Here is a 13,077-nt window from a genome sequence, read left to right as displayed (position 1 = left end):
AAATTAATATCAACATGGGCTATCTGGAGCTCTATATAAAGGCAGGAAAAAGGGGCTAGATGAATGCCACAGGCACAAGGCACAAGTTATCTCTCTGTATTTCAATTTTATCATCTTTACACTGTGTGTAGGGTATGAGGAGGTCTAACTTGCACCTGGCTGGAGCCTTTTCTGACATTCCCCATCTGCTCTGCTTGGCTGTTCATTACAATGATGTGTCTGTAACCCTGGCCCTGGACAGTCCTTCCACCCTGTTCACACTTTTTAGGCTTATTGAATGCAATACCTGGCGAACCTTTCTGATTTGTGTTGGATGCCATCCAACGCAAGCCATGAAAGCTGCTGAGGTGGCAGCTGCTCTGCTAAGGCAAGACTTCTTCACCTGGTAACAATGAGAGCCCTTGCAACGTTTTGGTGTTGGATTCTCCTTGCATTGTCAAGCCCAAGAGCTCTGGACTCCTGCATGGTGTAGCTGCTGGTTGTTGTCACCCTTTAGTTTGTGCTGCTGGCTGGGAGCAGGGTTGTGTCTGTCAGGTCATGCTTGGAGTGAGCTCAGGTGTTTGCAGGGTGAGTTTGCCTTCTTTCCCAAAAGTCTGGCTCTGATTTAGTCCTAAACAAAACCTGTGAGAATGCAGCATGGACTTGCAGTGCAACCTGTAATAATTCTGTCATTCATTCCCCCTGCCCCTTTTTCTCCCCCCAGATAAATGGCTCATTTAAACTGGGAGCTACTGAAATACTCTCTGGCTGGCAAATGCAGTGCCTAGCAGCAGTCATCAAGGACGAACCAAACATGAGTGGTGGAGGGGAGCAGGTCGACATTCTCCCGACCAACTACGTGGTCAAAGATCGCTGGAAAGTGGTGAGTACCTCTGGATTTAATGGCCCAAACAAACCTCCTCCTCCTCCTCCTCTCCTCCTGCAGTGGCACAGCAAATTCCCTGCTTAATCCTGGCCTCTGGCAAGCAACACTCGAGTGGTGGGGTTTGACATGTCAGCAAGATACTGCAGGGAGAAGGGTTTTGGAGTGGTATTTTCAGAAGGCTAAATCTGCCAAGGATTTTTATGTAGGATTGAACTGTTGCAGCAGGCTGAATAGTGTTCTAGTAGAAAATTAGATTTCAAATGACTGTGGCAAAGAATACTACAGACATGACTATAAATAAATTGCATTGCAATAAAGTAATGTAAAACCAAATGTTTTGGGTTGGAATGGCAGCTACTTCAAGAGTCAGGAAGTCTATGATTAACCAGCTAGTTCAACTTCTGTGTAAATTTATTGAGATACTTCTTAAAATTATATCATCGTGTGTTAAGAGTTCTAGTTCTTATCTCACCTGTTGTGCAAGCTGGACAAGCTTTGCTTTTAAAATGCTGAAAAAACATTTAAATCCCATGTATAGCATTGTCTCAATTTTTAACTGGGATTACCAGCATTCTGAATTGTTGAACTCTCAGCAGAAGCCTCACTAGTTTGAACTACAAGTGATTTGCAGTAATAGCACTGAGTTGTTCTTTTTGCTGACTGGCTGTGGTACAGTGGCCCTGGGAGTTTTGCAGTGGAGTGTGGAGAGCAGAGGACTAAAAAAGCTTGGGACTCTGAATTCACTTCAGTTCCAGGCGGTGGATAGGTTATTTTTCAATAGCACACTTCAGACAAAATATTATCCTTTAATTAGACCCAGCCCTGTTCTTGTTGCTCCCCATTGCTTCCCTTCACTTTGTTCCAGCATTCTCCTCAGCCTTCACTTTTCTGTCTGGCCAATTGCTGAGCAGCCTATTTATATTTAAGCAATTCAAACTGTTCTTCATTCTCCTGGCTTCTTGAGAGCAGATGGAGGAGCTCAGTTTTTTGAGCTGTGATTAGACACCAAAATGGAGACAACCCCTTTGCCCCTCCCAAAGCTTTCTGTCACAGCTGAAGGAAAGCTTTGCTGAGCTCCTGCAGCTCTGGACTGGAGCTGTACTTGTTCTGGAGGGATTATCCATGGTTAACTGCCATAGGGGACTTGAATCATGCCCTGTGCTTACCAGTGTCTCAGAAAATAATGATTGCAGCTTTTATCTGCCTCTCCCTGCACAAACAGAAATTTCCCCAAAGCCTGAATTTGGTCACATTGGTGCTTGTTCTTTGCCAAGCTGAATTGCAGCGCTCTCCTGATGCCTTTGCTTCAGGTGCATGATTGCTAAAACTCATTCCTCCTTAACATGAGGAAGAACTTGTTCACACTGAGGGTGGCAGAGGGTTGGAACAGGCTGCCCAGGGAGACTGTGGAGTCTCCATCTCTGGAGACACTCCAAACCCACCTGGATGGGTTCTTGTGTTACCAGCTCCAGGTTGAGGCAGAGGGGTTAGGCTGGCTGATTTGCAGAGGTCTCTTCCAGCCTGAACACTTCTTTGATTCTCTGTTCTCCTTTACCTTGGCCAACTTTAGCTTGTACCATTTCCTATTCATCAATCCTGGAGTTGCTCCTTCATAGAGGGGAGTGCTAAAACTTCTGTAAATGATGGGAGTATTTTTGTAACAGAGTCTAAACAAAGTAACTTTGTTCTTGGCAACAGCAGAACTCTTACTAGCACCAAAACCTCCAAATAAAGTCTAAAATAAGCTCGGTGATGCTTACAGGGAACATTTCAATTTTTAAGTTGGTAGAGGCACTAAGTGTGGGATTTAGTGCTTCATTGTTGCATGAGTCTGTGACTGAGGCGCACTAGAAGCTCTGCCCACTAACTCTGCCTTAGAAAAGATAGAAATGTGCAGCTGTATTGTCAACAACTACCTCTAATTAGAGGAATAACCTTTTATGTTTTATAATGTCTCCCAGTAGCCTTAAATACTGCAGTGAGGTCATTGCCCCACTTGAAGGCTCTGAGAAATGACATGACTTGCTAAAGGCTGTAAATAGCAATGAGAAATCCTTTTTTCCCAGCTCTGAGTAGAGCTGGGAATTTGACCATGTGCTAGCTGACTTGTGCATTGTGAGCCTTGATTGAGCAGCAATTCCTCCCACCCCAAAAACAAGAGTGAAGTGCAGACCCTTTCCTTTTAGGCAGCCCTTCTGTGCCTTTCCCTTTCTTTAAGCTGGTGTGGGACCAGTCAGAACCACAAGCTGTGGGGGGCTTGGAATAATCTGGAAAAGCTCTGAAAATACTTCTGGTGACCCAAGGAAATGGACAGCATAGGATCAAGTGACCAAGGAAAAAAGGGACTGTACCTTAAAGTGAGCATACAGCTGTAGTATCAGGAGTAGCATTTTTCCCTTTTGTCACAGATCTTCCTGAATCTAGCCCAGAATGTGCCAGCTGTTTGGTCCAAACTTTGCTGTGGGTGATGGATCCTGCTCAAGCAGGTGTGTGGCATATTTATGTGATGCTGGGGTGCAACTGCCAGAAGGTCTTTTGTGTAATTTGTCCTCCCAGTGTCTCTGGCTGGGCATCTGCTTGAACCTTGTAGCTCTTAGTGCTGGCATATTTCCATTATTGAGCCAATTTCTAATTTTAGATTGGTGTAATGTATTCCTTGAATTCCTTTCCTTCTTTCCTCCTTTCTGCTGGCTGACAAAGCTTTGACAAATGGAGATGCTGGTTCTCTGCAGTGAGCCTGTTGGTCGTTCATTTTCCTGTCACTTGAAGTCAGTAAAGTTTGGCTGTCTGACAGCAGTAACATTTTTGTTCTTATTTATGAAAAAAAGACATGGACAGGGTGTGCTTATGGTTTTTATCAAAACTTGTAGGTTTAGAAGTATTCTTTATAGTCATCATTCTTTACTTGCAGATACTTTTGATGAAGTTTAGGCAGTACTGGAACCACGTTTTGCTGAGTCCCCTGAGGGTCTTGATCCACGTGTGCTCTGAATGATGTGAACAATTTTGTTCAGGGGAGGGAACAAAGTGAGATGTAACTTGTACTTGCTTTGAACTAGGTATGGATGTTAAAGCTGAATTTTGATGTATCTCTTTATTTCACATAAATGCCTTTTACTGGGGATTCACAACTGACGCTTATTAGCAAGACAGAGTTGGCAGCTCCTGCACTGAGCTTTGAACACAAGTGATGACTCCTGTACATGTGTATGTTCTTTTCCTAGGTGCAATCCATGTTTTGTTTGCTTTCAGGTTTCTGAGCCTCTTGATCTGAAGCTCTCCAGTTTGTTTTGGAAACCTTGCCAGAAACCTCACAAAACTTTAGTGGATTCTTTACCTTGTCTTGTTTAGAAAGGCAAATATTCCAAAAGGGAAGCTGGGACAAGGAGGGTTCTTTGTCAGACTTAGGGCCTGCTTTGGTCTGACCGTGAATGGCTTTAAGTGGGCTTTGACAGGTCTTCAGATGATTTAGAATGTGGCTGGCTGAGTTCTTGATTGGCTTCTCAGTTCATACCTGTGCACATGAGTTCATTTCCCTTGAGATCAGACCCAGTCCTCTTAAGCAAGTGGAGTGGGCTCTGGAGAGTTTGGTGAATAAAGGTCAGCTCTTCCTCAGCTGTTAAGTCAGATGAGACCTTCTGGCCTTTTCTGGATCAGGTATCCCATTGAGCTGGGCTGCAGGAGTTGCAGGCTTGGCTGTACCAGTGCTCCTAGGAGACAGCCACAGTGGTCACTGTTTGACATTGTCAAGTCTTTGAAGGCTGTGGATGACAGCCTTGACCCTGGCTGAGTTCACTAAAGGTTGCTGGCTTTCAATTTGGTCCTTTGCTCTGGATTTAGAGTGCTGCACATTTCTTTACATTTCCACCAATCCTGACACCAAACCATTCCTGCCCTGGTCCTGGAATGTTACCCTGGGAAGGTCTGGTCTTTATATGATATCCTTGGAAGGCAGACTTTGTTCAGAGCAGTAGTGTTGTATATGCTTCTGGAATAAAAGATGAAATTTGTATTCAAGCTTATTTTTGGCTGGGGTTGTGTGTTGCCTTGGTTTTTTGAACTGTGTCTGAAAATACTGATTTTTGCTTAGTGAGAAGGCTGCGTGTTGTTGTTGTTGTTTTGGGGTTTTTTTTTAGTAAGCTCTGGTAGACTGTGCTACAAGAACCTTTTTCAGGATGAATCAAAAATATTTCAGAATATTTAAAGGAGACTTCAAAGGGAGCCATTTGTGTGCTGTGTAATTCCTGATTGTCTGTGTCCAAGCCCAAATACCTACCTGTTTGATCAGATGAACTATTCCCTTGATTCCACACCCAGTTCACACAGGGGCTCATGCATTAGTGGGATGAACCCTGCTGGTGTTGGCAGCCTGTATCCCAGTCAGAACAGTGAGTGAGCAGAAGAGAATATCCCCAAGGCTTAAAATGAGTGATGACTCATGATGGCCACTTAGGTGATTCTAGTTAGATGTTTCCTTTTCTTCCTTGACTTTGTGTTTGCAGTTTCATTACTGGTTTGGGGTTTTTTGGGTGGCATGTGCCCATCTCTCCTTTGTGTCCAACAGAAGGCTGTTCCCAAGTGAGCTCCCATGGAGCAGCCAGACAATGAGGCAATGGAAGTGACATACGCTCCTGACCTCAGCCAAGACCTTGACTTACAACAGCTTGCTCTGGACCAAAGCAAAGGAAATGGCTGCTGATGGCCTCATTGTTGCTGAAAAATCAAGGAGTGTGGCAGTGCTAGTGGTGATGTTGAATGGATGGTACCATCTGGTGTGCTGGGAAAAGTATGCCAGAGAATAATTTCCATAAGAGTGTGAGCAAGGATGCAAGGAAACAAAGACAGCTTTGACAGCCTTCCATTGGCTGGAATGTGTGTATAAAATCAGTTTTCTGATTCAGCAGAAGCTTTGATCTTGATCTTGTGTGATCTCCCCTTTGTTTCTCTGTAGACCTTTATGTGTCCTCCAGTTTGGCTGTTTTGCCAGGTGTGCAGACTCAATATTGTCCCTCCAGTTCCCAGTTTACCTTTTTGCCTTCTGTAGCCTCTACTTTCCCTTTCTCATTAACATATCAGACAACAGAAGATCTTGTGTACTGAATCCTGAGGTATTAGCTGACGTGTTGTTGCTATGCTGAATGTAGCACTGTTTTGCAAGAAAGATTTTTAATAGCCAGCTCACTTAGTGTGAATTTCCAAGTGGAAGTAGGGCTGCACTGTAATAATTTATGAATAATCTGTGGTGACCTAGTTATTGGGTGTTTACTGCATAAATGTGCCTGTTTAGCCCCGTGGAAGGTCATGAGGAAAAATGACAAGAAGTTGCTCTGGACAGCAGCTTTCAAAGGGTTATCAAGTTATAGTTCAGAAACAAGGCTGGCTGTCAAGCTGTTAATATGGAAAACACTTCCTTCTTCAAGTGGAACTGTTTTTCTTGACCTGGAAGCCAGAAAAGCAAATTATTTTGGTCACCTTTGAGAGGAAAGAACCCTGCCATTGGTAGGCAGAGCCCTTTGTTCAGCAAACTGGACAGATGCACAGGACAGGCTTTTGGTGGTACAGAAGACACTAAAATATCATCTAAACATTGTGTAAGATCCATGTTTGACTGATATCTGATATCAGTCAGAAACTTCAGATATCAGATATCTGACTGAAACTTCTTTTCCTCTCTTAAGTGTTAAGTGTTATTCAGTGTAAACCTGAATTTCCAAGTGGGCAACACAGTAGGCTTTAAATATACCTAAGAGAAACAAATATAAAATTATTTTCCTGGCATAGACATTGACTCTTGCAGCACAAGAGGAGTCTTTATTGTACATGATTATATATAACTGTGTGCACATATGCTGTCAAGTCTCAGCAGAAGGAGGATCAAGGAATCACCTTCCAGGAAAGGCAGAGGATCCTGACTTGCTCTCTGAATGGAAGGCTACTCTACAGCAGGCAGACAATCTGTCTCTAGAAGGTGCATATCAAATATGCTGAATCTTATGATATCTTTAGCTTTGAGTTTATGTCAACTGAAGTCATGGATTCCTATTGTGGAACCAGTCTTTAATTTTGCTCAGAGACACTAAAAGCATAGTTTGGTTGGGTTTCAAACTAAACAGAAAAAGGGGCTGAGAAAGAATGGAGTTGTACTGGTGGCTTGTACACAACTGTTTTGAGGTAATGCTGTTAGCAGTTCTTTGAAATGTGACCCTGAAGTAACTTCACTACCAGAGCAGGTAAAGAATCTTGTAAAAGATTCCAGTGGATGTTTTGTTCTGTTTTAAAAGTCTTTTAATGAGATGTAAACATAATTTAACTTATTTCTTGAAAGATTATTTCCAGCTACCATGGTTATGTTTTACTGCAGACATGTATTTGTTGGGGGGAGAATGACGGTGGTTCTGCTGTCTCCTTGAAGGGTCTTTCCTTGAATTTTGGCAAGAACATCATGGAGGCAATAGGCATTATCATTTGCTTTTAAAAAAGTATCACCTGTCATTGCTTGCTAGGCTTGTTCTTTGTAGTTAGAGCAAAGAATTTATACATAGCACTCTCAAGTGGGTAGCTGGACTTTTGCCAGGCTGTGCAGTGAAGGGATTCAGGCACAGCACAGATTGGGAACTGAGCTTGCTCTCCCTGCACAGCAGAGGAGCAGGCTCTGTGAGAGGCAGCTTGCTGATCCCTCTGTGTACATTTTAGCAAACCCCTTTGTACTTTTGCAGCTGAAGAAGATCGGTGGAGGTGGCTTCGGGGAGATCTACGAGGCAATGGATTTGCTGACCCGTGAGAATGTGGCCTTGAAGGTGGAATCAGCTCAGCAGCCCAAGCAGGTTCTCAAGATGGAAGTGGCTGTCCTGAAAAAGCTGCAAGGTAAGGCAAAAGGCCATTTGGAAGAACTAAAAGTGCATGTTAACTATTAGAATCCAAAGTTGCAAATGGTTTTTATTGTTTTCTCCTCAGCTTCCATCTATATGTGATGTCCTGTTTAGTCATCCAGCTCAGAAAGTTGTTACATTCTGCAACTCAAGTGAGATCCAACAACAGGGACTATTTTGTCTGCCAGGATATAAGGACAGTGAGGAGGCTTGGACTGAACTCTTGGTCCACTGGTCTGTGCAATCTAGTGATGCTGATTAGAAAATAAGGAATAGAGGGAGCAGCATCTGACTAAGAAATGAGGTTGCCTCCTAGAGGACATGGAGCCCTGAAGCATGACAGAGTCTCCAAGTTAAATGGTTGACTAGTAGACAAATGCAAAAAGTGGACAACAGGAGGTATAGGGAAACTGATTATTAACTAATTTTTCATGTACTTCACTATCCTGAAGGCAAAGTGTGAAGTGATGTGCCTGTTCTTAATGAGAGTGGATGGGAGCTGTCTTGATGCAGTTGCTCCTGGCTGAAGGAGGCAGGTTTCTGCTGAAAAGATTGCTATGGAGGGATGTAAACAAGGAATTTCTAAATCTGCCTTTGAGGAACTGAGAACTGCTCTTGGCTGAAGGGCATTGTGCATGGATTTCCTTTTTAAGGCAAAGCCAGATATTGCCAGATACAGTTTATGTGTTTTACTGTAAAATAAATTTTTAGGGATGTTCCTTTCTGCAGGATTCCCACTTGGGCTGAGGAAACACCTGCTGGAGCAGTGAGTAGGATCCTTATCACCAGGCCTCATGCTTCAGAGATAATGTTGTGGCCCTATGAGTCTGTACCTTTACCTTTGTACAAAATCTCCAGAGATTTAATTGAATTTGAGGGCGAGGCTGTTGCAGGCCTTGTGAAATGAGTTACTCAATGTTTGTGACAGATTGCCTCCAGGTAAAAGCCAGTGAATTATTTTTGAAGGTCACATAGTTTTCCACATTTCAGCTCTCCCAAGAGGAGGACTGATAAGGCCTCTTTTGAATACTCTGGATTGTGAAAGATGCAGCTGAGCTGTGTAAAGGAGAAATCAGCCCAGGTCATTGTGAGGACTTCTTGATCTGTGAAAGGCCTGGGTGCGCAAGCTCCCAGAGAGGAGCAGAGTGGGTGTCTGAGGTCTGGACACACTGCCACGAGGGCAAGTAAGGCTGTGATTGAGATTTTTTTGTTTGGTTGTATACTTGAAACTGCTCTGAATTGAGTGAGGGCAGGACTGTGTGGAATGATGGATTTTAGAGTACCACAAACAGTGCTGTCAGGCTGGCCACTGCCAATAGTTGCTGCATCCAGGGCAGGGAATGCTTGAAAAGCATGAGCTGAAACCACTAAAGCAGATCAGAAGATGTGCGAGGTGTTGACTAATACTTGTGTTTATTTCTGGAAGATTGTTGAGAATACCAAATGCTTGAAAAAACACCCACATTTGTGTACAGGATGATGCTGGTAACTGGGGAGAGGGAGTGGTGCTGTATGGAACTAGAAAAAGCCCCTTGGCAAAGCAGTTAGTAAATATTCAAGAAAAGGACAGAAAAGACAGAAGAAGCAGAATTGGCTGTGCGTCAGCTATCCTGTGTAAGAATGACACATTACTGCAGCCATGTTCTTTATAAATCAAGCTGTTCTGTGAGGAATTTAGCTTTTTTTGGTTGAAGGTTAATCCCCAAATGCTTTACTGAAATAAATGATAAAGTTAAAATAAGAAATTGGGTTGAGAGCATGGGGAATCACGGATTGTGTATGTTTTCCCTGTGAGTGTTGCAAAGAGGTGAGAAACATTTCAGGAAGGGAGATACTACCTTTTCCCAACAGTTGGTGGGTAGAGTAAGTTTTTGGTATTGACATAGGTGATACAATCAATTCATGGATTTCCAGATGAAAAGCAAGGGAACAATATTGTCTAAAATTCCTCTGTACTTTTCTGATAGAATTGAAAATTACAATCCCTCTTAAACAGTGCAACTTTATTGTTTCCTATTTAGGTGTCACACCAACCTTAAGGAACTAATGAATGAGCTGCTGCTCTTTCCAGAGCTTGTGATCAGAATTTTACAAGTTACAAGAGTTACATCTTACAAGAGTTCAGCAGAGTTTGGGATAGAGAAGGTTGGCCATTGGGCCATACTGCAGACCTGGTTTGGGCACAGCCTGACCTCTGAGAGCAGCAGCTCCTGGTTGGTGTGGACTGCAGGCTGTTGCCAGCAGTGAGGATTTCTGGGACAGTTTGTGGAATAGCCACATTTATACCAAATACCCAGATTTAATCAGGGAGCTCAGCTCCTGGTAGGTCCCTCACAATGTCCTTCCTGGACTAGTCAGGTAATGACTCTTCTAGAGAGTCTCTGAACCTTCTGATAAACACCATGTGTAGTTTTCTGCTCTGAGGGTGGTCATGTGCTGGAGCAGGTTACCCAGAGAGAAGGTTGGAGATACTGAAAACCCAGCTGGATGTGAGCATGGAAAACCTGCTCTAGCTGTCTCTGCTTGATCAGGGGCAGGGACTGGACGATCTCAACAGGTCCCTTCCAACACCAGTGGCTCTGAGATACCTGAGCTTGGCTGTGTGAGATCACTGCCATGTCAGTATCCCTCACCTGCTCTGTAGAGTCATTTTGTTCTGCTCATACTTGATTTGAATTTTCTGGATGTACAGTGAGTTTTCTGCATCTGTTTAGATATATTAATATGTTTCCCAAAGGCAAAATTCTTTCTAACTTGCATTGTTACTTGCAAGGATCATAAGTTGTCTTCTGACCAAACTTCCAAATGTGTTCACTGTCTTGAGTCACTGAAACACCAGCAATGGTGCCCTTTTGTGCTTTGGGTGAAACACAATTGAGAAGTGAGCTTATGGAGTTTCTTGTTCCAGCAGGTGATAAGCTGAAGCTCTCAGTTTCCTGTTGTTGCACCTGTACCCAAGAAGTTTTTAGCAGCATTTGTGTCTTTTTCTTGCTTTCCATAGACTTTATTAGTCAAAATGAACACCTGGTCCCGCAAAGTTGCTGTAGAATATTTCCTTGTCCAGGCTGGACTTGCAGGACTCAGGGCATTCTGTCTGGTGCTACTCTATCTAATTTCTAATCAATTCCAATTTATAATCAGTTCAGATCCAATTCTAATCAGAGCACCACAAGATAGCTTTTTATTTTAATCTTTGTGGAGCAGTATTTGCCTTACATTGTCTTGTTGCTCCTAGAGAAGCTAGTAGAGAATTACACTACTAGGGTTGAAAATCTTACCAATAACAAATTCAGAAACTGTTTCAGGGACAGTTAGGGCACATCTGCGCCGTGAATTTGTGCATGAATACAGCTTCTCTGTCAGAATACCATTTATGTGCCAAGCCCTCATTTTATTCCCTTAACCACTACTGTAAATCTATCTTTAAGTGAGGTGTGTGTGTGTGATTGTACCATTTGCACACAATTTTAACATAATGGGATTTTCTACTTTGCAGTCAAGCACTTTGAAACCAAGCCTAAGCTGCAGGGACAAAACTCTTCCTGCAGATTCTCTCCATCAGAGGAACTTGCTGGTGCAGTTAGACCTGCCAGTGTTTTGCTGTGTAGAGAAGCCTTTGGATCACATTAATTTAAAAGTAAATGGAAATAAGATCTGTATGGCTAAGTGAAGGAGTAACTTGCATATCCAGAGAGCAAGGGCAGCTTTGGCTGGGTTTTCTGTGTTCCAGCCTCTGAAGCAATGTCTCCATTAGTGAGCAGTGGGGAGCAGCAGTTGCTCATGCCTCTACATCTCCAGCAGATATGGCTTGGGCTTTACACTATAAACTTCATGGATTTATTGGGATTTTGAATTGGGTTAGTTCTAATCTGCCCTCCTGTCTGAGGGTGCATTTCTTGGTTTGGCCTCTCATGTAGGATTTGGGGACTACTTGGTATGCTCCTGAAATAGAAATTCATGGTCTGCTTGCTCAGAGAAAACCTTACATGACCCAAAGCCACTCTGGGAGCACTGATACGTGGTAGTTGGGATGATTTAAGGTAGTATGGGGGCTTTCTTTAAAACCTCATTGCTTCTGTAAACCAGGACTCTGAGGCTCCTGGTTTTTTGAATGATGAGGAGAAAAAAAAAAAAGTGATGGTTTCCTATCACTGAACATATGGAAGGGAGAGTACTATCACATCTGGATGAGCAGATGTGTTTCCATCTCCTCAATTATTTTCTAACCCTTTGAAATACAAATGGACAGTGATCTGCCTGCTCTCTCTGTGATTTTTTTCCCAATGCTGGATTTGCTGTGGAGCAATATTCAGGTGGCAAAGGAGCATCAGTACTACCCAGACTCAGTTTCCTGTCTCTGAGATCTTTGAGGTTCATCAAAATGCCACATCTCTCTCTGTGAGACCAGCTCTGGCATAGCTTTTGAGGTGCTTGGCTTGGGCTGTCCCTGTCAGTCTGCCTTTCTGACCTTAATTGCAGAAACCTCACTTGCAGAAATTGTAAACCAGTATCCCTGATTAAATCCAGCGGGCTGCTGCAGAGAGAGGTTTGGAAAGTATCTTAGGGGCCAAACCAGGAATTGTGTTCTCTCTAGATGCTCAGCTGGGGCTGTGTGAGGCTCAGAAGCAGATGCTTTGAATTCAAAGGCATTTCCCTGTCCTTACCCACTTCTTGGCGGGTGTCTCTGGGAGCACCCTGGGGACCTGTGAGACCAGAGCACTGCACAAAGATCTGTCACAAGGAGTGCAGTTTGTATATCTTCTGGTCCACTGGCTCTCTAAATATGGCCACAACATTCAGTGCCCTATGCTGAGATTCTCTTTGGAGCAGCCTAGCAGGCTGTAATTTAAAATGGCCAGATTATTTTTGTGCTGAGCAACGTTTTCTGTTCATCTGCAGTGGCAATGTTGCCCTGGTGTGAGGTTACAAGGCCCTGAGTATTTACTTTTGATCTCTCTTGGCTGCCAGATATTGCTAAGCTCCCTTCAGTGTGTTGTTTTCTTTGTAAATGCCTTCTTTTCAGTGAAACCAGTTCCATTGTGTAGGACTCTGATTAATATTATTCTGCAGTGCAGAGATCTTCTGCATATTGAGTAGTTGTGCAAGATGCAGCCTGGTCACAGGCAGTGTAGTTTTTGAGTACCTGAATTTGTTACAGCAGATCCTGTACTGCTTGTTCCCTCTTTATTGCTGGGGTTGGACAGATAAGAGTTTCCTAGCAAAATAATGGAAGAAGAGGAACCTTGCTTTTCTTACTTGCTGGTCCTAGGGGTTTTTGTTCTTTTTTACATGTGAGTTTTTTGTGTTAAAGTGCTGCCTTAATGCTCTGTGATTCCATTTCTT

At 43.3% G+C, this 13,077-nt stretch overlaps 1 protein-coding gene across 2 annotated transcripts in view; it reads left to right on the top strand.

The window, feature by feature from the left end:
* TTBK1 (tau tubulin kinase 1) overlaps positions 1-13,077 on the top strand; it is a 100,280-nt gene that overhangs the window by 15,037 nt on the left and 72,166 nt on the right. For both annotated transcript variants that reach the window (XM_064709610.1, XM_064709611.1), the window contains exons 2-3: positions 704-862; positions 7,582-7,729. In XM_064709610.1, coding sequence (XP_064565680.1) covers positions 755-862; positions 7,582-7,729 — 256 coding nt within the window. In that variant the 5' untranslated portion in view covers positions 704-754. The remainder of the gene's footprint in view (positions 1-703; positions 863-7,581; positions 7,730-13,077) is intronic.

This window comes from Zonotrichia leucophrys, chromosome 3 (assembly GCF_028769735.1).
Source record: "Zonotrichia leucophrys gambelii isolate GWCS_2022_RI chromosome 3, RI_Zleu_2.0, whole genome shotgun sequence".
Taxonomy (NCBI): domain Eukaryota; kingdom Metazoa; phylum Chordata; class Aves; order Passeriformes; family Passerellidae; genus Zonotrichia; species Zonotrichia leucophrys.
The sequence above is the reverse complement of the archived record's forward strand: the minus strand, read 5'-3'. Positions and strand labels throughout refer to the sequence as shown.